This window comes from Crocuta crocuta, unplaced genomic scaffold (genome assembly GCF_008692635.1).
Source record: "Crocuta crocuta isolate KB4526 unplaced genomic scaffold, BGI_CrCroc_1.0 scaffold376, whole genome shotgun sequence".
Taxonomy (NCBI): Eukaryota; Metazoa; Chordata; class Mammalia; order Carnivora; family Hyaenidae; genus Crocuta; species Crocuta crocuta.
This window is the reverse complement of record NW_027527388.1, coordinates 4,223,710-4,234,849: the sequence shown is the minus strand read 5'-3', so window position 1 is coordinate 4,234,849 and position 11,140 is coordinate 4,223,710. Positions and strand designations below refer to the sequence as shown.

At 34.1% G+C, this 11,140-nt stretch overlaps 1 protein-coding gene across 1 annotated transcript in view; it reads left to right on the top strand.

Annotated features, from left to right (window-relative positions):
- DIAPH3 (diaphanous related formin 3) overlaps positions 1-11,140 on the top strand; it is a 500,871-nt gene that overhangs the window by 230,261 nt on the left and 259,470 nt on the right. The window contains exons 20-21 of the mRNA XM_077752451.1: positions 2,772-2,866; positions 7,204-7,305. Of these exons, the coding sequence (XP_077608577.1) occupies positions 2,772-2,866; positions 7,204-7,305 (197 nt within the window). The remainder of the gene's footprint in view (positions 1-2,771; positions 2,867-7,203; positions 7,306-11,140) is intronic.

Below are 11,140 nucleotides of genomic sequence, written 5' to 3'. Positions count from 1 at the left end.
TGTTGGGCCTTCGAGTTGTGATGATTCGTGTCTCCGTATAATTCTGGAATAGTCTGACATTTTTCTCTTCATATAAGATTTCCTTCAACTCTGTTCTTTTTGTGATTTCCTTTTGCAACTCCAAGTAGACGTTTTTAAGGTATCTTTACTTCTATGTCTCTTAACCAAGTATTTTTCCATCTCTTTAAATTTGTGTTTTGGATCACTTCTTTGCCTGTGTCTCTCATGTCCTCAGTTTTGTGTTTATATTCTAGCTAATCCATACATTGAGTTTCCAGTGTCATTAAGGTATGTATGTATATATTGTTTACTTTCAAGGTTTTTTCATCCTCCAAATCTTGCTTCTTTTTAGTAATGTTTTAATTTTTTCTGTGGCCATCATATGAAACTTTCCTTGAATATTTTTTTCCTCCCAGGATTTCTGTTTTCCTTCTTTTCAGGATAGCTCAGAAATGGATTTAAGATTTACCTGCATGCACACACTTAGGTATATTTTTTTGTAGGTATTTCAGGGGTTTCTTTTTTACTCTTGAATTATAGTTGACACACAATGTTATGTTAGTTTCAGTTATACAGCACAGTGATTTGGCAGCCCTATTCCTAATGCTGTGCTAAGGGTAGTTCTTGATTAAGATCCAAAATATCCTTTTTTTGGGGAGGAGGAAGTAGATAATTCAAGGGCATCTCTCCACTTTGTCATAGTGGCTGAAATATGTAAAAGTATAATTTTTTTCTCTCAGTGACTGTGTTATGCCTCAGAGTAATTTTATCCTTTGGTCTTTGTAGTAAATATTATAATCTTTTCTATATCTCCTTGTTGTATCCATAGACTAGGTTTCTCGAGTAGAATTTATTGCTTCTCAAAGGGAATTAATAATTTCAAAGATTCTGATTAATCTTACTAATCTTACCGAATTTACAATTCAGATGTATTTTAACAGTTCACATTCTCAGTTTGCTTTCTCCTAAGGTTTAACACATTATTATTTTTGTTTTTGTTTTTGTTTTACTCTTTTAATTAAAGTTATGTCTATTTGTTAAGTTTATTATTTTTTTAAAGAGACAGCATGAGTGGGGAAGGGTCAGAGAGATCTCATGAACCTTGAGATCATGACCTGAGCTGAGATCCAGACTCAGAGATGTTTAATCTGAGCCACCCAGGTGCCCATAAGGTTACATACATTTTACTCATTTTCCTCTTTAGTTAGACCTCAGGGTGTTCTAAATGAAGAAAAAACAAATGCTCTGATTTTTGAGGCAGATTTAGAACCTCAGCTTTCTTGTTTTTTAATTTTTCAAGGTGCTTTGACAGTGTTTTCCTTTTATGTTGTCAGATAGCACTCTTTTCACATATTTTCCAACAACATATATGATTAAGATGTTCTATTATCATAAAGGAACTAAATTGGCATGTTAAATTTCGTTTAGTATTTGTTTTTGTTAACATTTACTTTTAATTCTACAATCATATGCAACATGTTTTGTACATGATGTATATATTTAAATTTTGTTCTCCTCCCATTAATTGTTTATTGATGATCTCTGAGATCATATAGTTAATATATTTTTGTGCTTTTCAACATCTACTACAGGGTTATTCTTTTGCAATTTCATTAATCTGTTTTGCAATAACATGTAGATCATTTATTCCATTTGTTGGGATACTAAGGATTATACCCATCCATAATTTCTAGCACAATCATCCTATATTAATAACTATTTGAGTTCAGAAATATATCCGTGAAGCTGGTGTTAAGAACACAGATGATGCCCATGTTGTTCATCTGTAAATGATGCATGGTATCCTCAGGTATATGGAAGACAGCCTTTGAAAAGAAGATCATGTTCTAAATCTTGTAAAAAAAAAAAAAATACTGTCTTTCTATGAAAAGACCTTCAGACAAGATGACAGAAGTTCAGCATATCAAATAAATGGTAGTGGTAGCAAGTTCTGAGTATGTTCACAAAGTGACATCTGTCACTGAAGAAGAGACATAATAATAGTAGATTAAGGGGGAAACTGTAAAAGCATTAAATCTAATACTATGAAAATATCCTTATTTACCTCAGTAGCTTTTGAGAAGATCATTGTGGTTTAATATTAGATATATGAGAGATTAGAAAAAAATGTAAATGTTGAAATTTTCAGTAATAACACACTACTCACTTTAATCCATTTGTATGGTTTCCCAGGAAAATTTGTTTTCCAATGTTGGATATTCAAGTTTTAGTTACATACAAAGGCTATTTTTCTGGCATATTGTCTATAAGATTTTTAAATTGCAAATTGCTATTATAACTTGCAATAGTGTTAATGCACTACTTCGCAGTTTTCTTAAAATATTTTTTTTCTGAACTATTTAGCAGGGCTGCAGGATATTATAGAAGCTAATAATACACATGTTTAGATAAAATTATATGTGCATATTGGAATTTTATGGTTCTTTTCATTCCAGTGTAATATTTTTATAGTGCACCAAATATATTTCAGGTTTTTTTTTTATCATATGAAAATTGGCACCATTCCTGTGATAGGCTAATAACTAAGCATTAAAAGTCAACCTTGAAACTAGCATAAGAAAGGGCTGTTGCTTAAATACTAGTTCTAAAACTAGAGTAGAAAATGGGCTAATGAAAATTTCGTCCATATTCATTATATTTAATATTTAAAGTCTCTCATTTTATGAATTATTTTTGATTTTATACATAGAACTACATCTCAAATTCTTTTCTTCCCTTACTCATTATGAACTTTCTTCTCCCCTTTTTAGCAATCTTCCTGAGCTCTTTTCGGGTGCCGTATGAGGAAATCAAAACTATGATATTGGAAGTGGATGAAACACAGTTGGCAGAGGCTATGATTCAGGTAAACAAACTGGCAGAGAGCTTAAATTCCAATACTTCATTGCAAGCTTCTCATTAAATAGAAATCTGTAAGTGAAGCAAAATTCTTAAACCAAATCATTCAACTGGAAAATCATTGCTGCGTAATTAGTTTTAGCATAACTTCTGCTTTGCCAGGAGATAAAATTCTTCATCTTCTCTTAACTGCAGACTAAATATAATGCTATCAAAATGATTACATTTCAATTATTTTAAATTACTGTTTTTGAAGGCAAATTGTTTAATTTAACGTATATGTTTTTGTTACAGTTAAGATTAGTAATATGTGACTTAAAATTTATTTGTAGAATCCTTTCAGAATGTGTTCTTTTTAGGCTCTTATAAAGTTGTACAATGATTCGGTGCAGAAGACTGAGGGACTTTTCTCTTCACTTAGAGTCATCTTTATTAACCACCCTTCCTTGAGTCACTGGTGTTCCTATGAGTACTAGAAATTGTGGGCATAGAGTTCTGAATTCATTCAGGAAGCTGCCAGACTTTTTAAATGGTGTCTACTCACAGTATTATTTAAGGAATGCCAGTGTGGTGCTGGAGTCACTTGCTGAATTCCACATAAGGCATCAATAATGCATATCTTGATAAACTGTAAAATCAGAGTATCAAACCACAAATTATATAGGGGAGAGAATCATATCTTCAGTGTACTATCTTTCATACTTCTAATGGATGTATTTAGACAAATGACTTTTAGGAATAAAAAGAAACCAGAGATTATTTGTTAGTGTCCACACATGTTTAAAATTATTTTGGACATTTAATCCATCAATAAATGGTATCTTTGGAAGATTTTGGTTTTGCTTCTCCTATCTAGTCTTCTCAAGGTGGTTGCGATACAATCCCGGTAGGGGTTTGTGCTGTGAGTCGCTGAGACTCCTAAACACCTGATTCGGTACCTCCTCCCTAAGCCTTTTTTCTCTAGCACTTTCTTCTTACTAGATTTTTGTCTTTGTTAACTGTTGATCGTTAACAAATATGCCTTGTTGTTCGGAGTAAATTTCAAGTTCCTTAAAGAAGATTTTTCTACTTCATACATGTTTGTATTTTTCTCTAATGCATTTGTTGAATATTTACAGAGTAGCTTTTAATTTGATTACACGCATGTTTTGGATATTCATGTGGATTTTGTGTGTAGAGATGGGGGAAATTTCCACTTTTAAATTCATGTCACAAGAGCATCCAGTTCCATATAATTTCTTAATACATTAGTTTTCTATCCCTGCTGTAACAATTCACCACAAACTTAGTAGCTTAAAATAACACAAATTTATTAGCCTCTGTTTCTATGGAACAGAAATCTGGCATGTGTCTTGCTGCGCTACAGTCCATGTGTTGGAAGGCTTGCTTTCCTTTCTATAGGATTTAGAAAAAAAATCTCTTTCTTTGTCTTTCCTGGTTCCTCTGGCTTTGCACATTCCTTGACTTGGGACACCGTTCTTCAACTTTTAAGGAATGTTGCCTCTCTGTTCTTTCTTTCATGGTCACCTCTCCCTCTCGCTCCATGTTGTGTCTCTCCCACTTTTATGGACCTTTGTGGTTACATTCTGCAGTTCTGATAATCCAGGAAAATTTCCCTATTTTAAGGTCAGCTGATAACAACCTTAATTCATTTTGCCACAAACCCTAATATTTCTACACGATTTTGGGATTAGGTGTGGACATCTTGGGAGAGTAGGGTTCAGGTCATCATTCTGCCTGCCACACCTACTTCCTATAAAACCCATCTCAGGAATTTAAGATTGAAAAATTTAGTTTGGACCTTCACATGCTGATTAAAAAATAAGAATTTCATGCTATTTGAAATCTCAAGTTAATTTTATTTAAGTTTTTTTATTCTTTTTGAGAGAGAGAGGGAGAGAGCGAGCAAGAGGGGAGGGGAAGAGAGATACAGAATCCCAAGCAGGATCTCCACCCTTCTGCACAGGGGTCAAACTCACAAAAAAATGAGCTGAAATCAAAGGCTGGATGCTTAACCGACTGAGCCATCTAGGTGCCCCTCAAGTTAATTTTGGAAAAATGTTCCTCATTGTAAAGTGAAGAACTGCCTGTTTTTCACGGGGCACAGAGAACACATTATTTTTATCATAATCATCATTTTGGTAAGCTATGTTCACAGTCATGATTTTGTTTTGGCATATCTAGTTACTCATTCATATATAACCAGATGTCAGTAGTATGTCATTTTTGATGTCATCTTTCTAATTATTCTTTCCCTATTTTCCTTCACTTGTCTTTTATTAATTAGTTCATTTAGCAACTATTTTATTATACCCACCATGTGCAGGGCATTGTAGTAGCCTCAATTAAACATAGATTTTACCTTTTTTTTTTTTAACAGTTTGGCAAGGGAGATTACGTGTATGTATGTATATGTGTGTGTTTGTGTATGTATATACATATGTATGCATATATATAATTATAATACAAGATACACATGACTGTATCAAGACTTTTTTTTTAATAGAATTAGAAGATGGGTTAAGGGAGTACTGTGCATGTGTGGAGGTGAGGGTGTGTGTGTGTGTGTGTGTGTATGTGGAGGTGAGGGTACTTCAGGACTGAATACGGTATGAATGTAGAAAAGACAATAGGGCTGTGTGAGTAATGTAGCAAAGGTCAGTTATTCTGGCACTAGTAATACTCTGAGCTGTGAGGGGAAAAGCTTTGGGTGTGTGGGCAACTGTGAAGAGTTAGTTTAGTTTGATAGGACCTTCAGATTTGTGAAAGGTTGGTAAATTTGGTAAAGGGAGAAACACAGGTAGTTTGAGCCTGTATTCTTAGAAATCATTATAGTTTCATTACTCTACAAAACAAAAATAACGAAGTNAAAAAAAAAAAATTAATAAATTCCTGATACAAGATGAATTGTGTCTTAACTCAAAATATTTCAGAGGATTTGATGGTCACCTAAGAGGAGACTGAAGTTCAGAAGTCTGATTAGTAAATAACTCATGTAACCCAGCTGTCAGCTAGAATGGTTAAAAGAAACATAAATAACCAAGTCTTTTGGCCTCAGGCAATTTTAATAAGAGAAATTTCTGTTTATATGGAAAAATCCTCTACCTGTGTTGTTCTTATTCAGTTGGTAGTATTAATAGTAAATACTTTTGTTAGGGATGATCTTAAATTGCCATTTTTTTGTTTGTTTTTGGCCAGTCAACCAAGTTTTTGTCCAAAGGTACACAGTGAGTCCAAAACTGCTTCTTTGATCTAACTACTTTGATATATAACCTTCTCTAACAATATTTTTAACTAATGACACCTTTGGGGGAGTCTTTCCCCATGAATACATAGAGCATGATATAGGCTGAATTATAACTTAGACTTGACTTTGGGCTTGAAGACAATATACTGATGCTATAATTTTGAGATTGTGAGCACCAGCCACTCTTTTTTCTTAATTTTAATATCAGGACACTAATTTGTTATAACACTGTTATAGTCAATTACATTTTGATATGGAAGATCTCTATAGACTTTGTCCACAAGATTGTATAATCATGATTTTCTAACAAGGAAGATAATTTACTTGGCCTTCATTGGGGGTGTTTCTTGTACCGAAGTGTTTGTCTTGGGAGAGGCTGTGCGTGGACAAAACCATCAGAATAACCAAGTGAGCCTGTGGTTTCTGGACTGCAGGTGCTACAGGCCGAAGGCAATGGACGCTTCAGTTCCTAAAGAATCCCTTCATAAGCTTTTTATCTGCAAAGTATATCATTCTGTGTCTTGAGTGCCTTTTCAAGTTTTCTTCCACCTCAGAAAAGTTACTTTGTCATTGTTTTAGAGATACTTTGGTTTTTGTTATTAAAACTGTAATCATGTTGATTAAATCTTGCAAGCACTTTCATTAAAGTCCCCTGGATTTCATTTCTTTGTCTTGCCTTTTAGTAGTAATATGATAATTTATTTTATCCCCGAATGAAGTGTTAAAATATGTTTGGCTTTGCCTGAATTTCTGACGTTAATTCCCTAAATCTGAAATGTAACTGATCACATTTACCCAGGTGAGAAAGCTGTTCCTTTGGTATAGGTGGAGTTTTTCTCTCTCAGTTATATAGCTAATCAAATAAACATTCAGTAGTGCTTGATGTGAATATGTAACTCTGAAGAGGAAAGAGGAAAATTGACTGCTTTCAAGATGCAGAGAATGTAGCATAAAACTGAGTATAAGGGAAGTTACTGAGAAATAAAACTGAAGATTAGCTTTTTCAATGGATTCTTTCCAATAGTTTATTAATAGATTTATCTTGAATGCAAGAAGCACATTTAGTGAAGGTATTTCCTTATGGTTTTAATTTTTAGAACCTAATAAAGCATCTTCCGGATCAAGAACAATTAAGTTCACTGTCTCAGTTCAAGAGTGACTATAACAACTTATGTGAACCCGAGCAGTTTGCTGTTGTGGTGAGTACCGCCTTTCGGCATTAACTCTCCTGTGCGGCCATCTGTATACCGTGCGACGCAAGGAAGAAAATGTCAGGCCTTTTCACATCAGGGTTGTCCCACAAACCTTTAAAGTTCATCTTGCCTTTTTTTTTTTTTTTTAACCTAAGGATATTAGGGGAAATTATCTTGATTTCAAATATGTATATTGAAACTGTAGCCATAAATGAAGTCTAAGGAGTTTTTTAAAAGTATAAACATGATTTGTTGTTGTTATTCCTGATTTCATGTCAAAATGTAGGAAGAAAACTGCGCTCCCGTGACTGACGAGTGTATTTATGGTTAATGCTGGAGATTTTGTACACTAATATATTGCAAAAATGGCATCAGTTTCTTGTAATCGCTCACCTCCTTTCATCTCCTATGTTAGATTCTGAAATTAGAAGTACAGTCTCCTCCTTGGCAATGAGGGTGAAAAAGGCATACCTTTAAAAAAATACACATTGATAATCATCTTGTTCCAGGCTCCATTTTATTTCTAGAAGCTGGGGGTCTCAAGAGGTGAAGATACCTGCCAGTGCTATATATCAGCTGTGTTGCAAACCTAAAATTAAGATTTTATCAAACTTGCTTTCTCCTGTTCTTTTCTCTTATCATTACATCATAATTTTGAAGTTGATCACATTCAGTCATCATGACGATACTCTAGTGTTTTGATTTCTTTGTATGTAAGATTATATTTTTTCCTGTGTCGTCTGCAGTTCTATTCCTAACCACCAGGGACATGATGGAATTGCCTTTGATATAACTGTGAAGACGTGCGTTGGCTAACTAAAGGACTGTGGCTCCATATCCATATTTTGCCTATTATTGGCATTTGCTCTTAAACTACTTAAACTGCTGCCATTTCTTCATAAACCCGTTCTCCTCAGCCCCCCCCACAATACCTTTTGGCTCCCTGAGTTCACAAAACTCTGATTAGAAGACATAAGGGGAAGAAAAAAGCAGGGGTTTCCTATCCATAGTCTTATAATTTTCATTGTAATACTTTTTAACTTATTTTCTTAAAAAATTGTTTTTACCCAGTTCTCTAGGATACCATTTTCTCCTCTCTTTTTATCTTGTTTCTGTATTTCCTTGTTTGCTTTATATTCTATTACCTGTTCATTTTGTCTTTCTTTTGCTCCCTATTTAATGCTCCTCCTGCAATGTCTTCCACTGGGAATAAGTAAGTAAGGTAAGAATTTCCATTACATTTTTAACCACAGACTACGCAGAAGTGGGTTCTTTTTCCCCATCTTTTTTGACTTTTAAGTAAAATTACATAATGTAAAACAAGAATTTAAAAATACATACCATTCACATTAAATCTGAAACACATATAAGCTTATATGAAAATGTCTATGTAGCAGGTAACTTTTTACATTGCACATCATCACAGGAAAAAATGTAAAACTCTTCCCATGTTTTAGTGATTTTCATAGAATGAGCTTAAATTTACAGTTATTTTTGGTGTAATTAAAATAGCCAGGTTATGGGGCACCTGGATGGCTTAGTCGGTTAAGCGTCCGACTTTCGCTTAGGTCATGATCTGGCGGTTCGTGGTTCGGGCCCCGTGTCGGGCTCAGTGCTGACTGCCAGCTCAGAGCCTGGAGCCTGTTTCGGTCTGTGATTCCGTCTCTCTCTGACCCTCCCCTGCTCACGCTCTCTCTCTCTCTCCTAGAAAAAAAAATTAATTAAAAAAAAAAATTAAAAAAAAAAAATAAAAAGCCAGGTTATGCCCTCCTTTGAAAATATGGAGTTCAACTTCAAAGAGCCATGATTTATAAGCAGTGTTCTTGTAGCGGCCAAAGATTCAAAGCAATTATATTTCCATGTACTGGAGATTATGGTTTTGATTTTAAGACAGGGATAGACCACTTCCATTTAGGACATGTCAACTCAGACTTGACCTTGAATCTACACTTTGCATGCCCCGTCATCATAGCTGACTGCAGATGGAATTAAATGTTGAAAGAGTAATGGTAGTGAAAAACATCTGCTAAGGACAGTATGAACAGTGTTTTATCATATGTTGGTTGTGAATGTTCTTGAACACATTGTTGTATGCTCTCGTTTTTGTGGCACTAATGTTTTAAGACATAATTGCTTTGGTGAAGAAAGGAGAAAGAAAGTTGACAGGAAAAAACAGTCATATATGGTAATGTTTTTTAACTCTACCTTCTTCCATTTCAGCTTTTCACCATTCCTAATCTGTCTCCCTCTACTTCTTAGACACTTCCTCCTGCCCAACGGGGTAGAAACCTGCTTAAAGTTGCAAACGATACTAAAAAACATGATGGACAAAAATTGTAGAACAGTGGAATGCCTGCAAATTTTGGTTCTTTCTGGTTTAAAAGCTCAATATTAAGATTGCTAGTTCTTTAAAGATAGATATATTTTCAATTTTTCAAGATTACATAAGTGATAGGATAGTTTGGTGGTTTTAGGAAATTGATTATAATTGTCATGTTTATTTCTATGATTCCCACCATACTCAGTTTTATCTTTAAAGTAATAAACATGTTTGTAGCGAAGATGGGCTGTTAACTCAAAGTAAGCTAAACTGAGATTCCTACGTGACTTTGATCTCATAGGAAAGCATTTACTTACTGACTAAACTTAGATTTAAACAGCAATCATTTCCACCTAAAAATCATCACCGTATCAAAAACAAGGGTAGTCAAAGGTTAGGATAACCTTTGCACCCGTCAGTAGGGCCAATGCTTGCCTTTTCATTTGTTTTCACCCAAGACAGCCTTACGTTTAGCTCTGTATCATCTTTAGGTTCTGTAGCCTGATATGGTGATTTCTATATTGTTTTCCATTTAATAAAAATCAGTTAAAACTCAATAGTTACATTACTTGCCAGTTTAACTTTTCCTTTTATGCAGTTATGTAAATGTATTAATTTGATGTGTGTGAATTTTAGATTTCTCAGAAAGGTGTGTTCCATTTCAACAAACATCACAATTTGATACTATAAAATCACTATAGTTGTTCGCATTATACAATCAGCATTAATTCCACTCAAGAATTGAGTAAATCAATAAGCAAAAAGCAGCTCCACTGGGACATTGGCATTTGCTTACATATTTACTCTTTGGAAGAAAGGCAATGTGCAAATGTAACGTATCCAAAATGCCTGGTAACTGGTGTCAATTAAAGACCGAGTAGAATATATAAGATATAACATAAATTAGAAATGTCTTTTATTACTTTTGTCATGTATTAGTTAGATACAACTTTTCAGGACTCTATGTCCTATGTAGTGTATGGTACACAAATAGGCTATTGAGAAATACTGTCAACATTCATGAAATTGTACATCCTTGAAGCTTTTTTTCAATCGCTAAACCATGTTTGTATTATCTTCAGGTTTCCTGTAATATAGTGTTTCATATGCACTTTATTTTATTTCTCCCTTGGAATTGGAAGCAAAAATTTTTAATGCAGATACTATCTCGTTTCCTAAAATTTTTTTTAAATGAATGAATACTAGATCCAGGTCCTTTTATGCTACTAAGTGTTTAGTCCTTCATCTGTTACTTTTAATAATTCACAGTCTTCCTGAGCTAATTCTCTTTGCAATCCTTATGACTTGGATATTGGCCAGTTTGAGCAGGACAGTTCTTAGGTGTTCGACAGCTGATGTCTGTGCACTGTAGTCTAGTTATGATCATGACATTGGTGGTGGTTGGTGGTCTGGTACCTTTTGGAATTGACCTCTGGTGCTATGAATTTAGGGCCTAATAGTTTAATGGTACAATTGATTTTTTTTTTTTTTTTGTAGCTGATTATAAAATACTTCTATGTT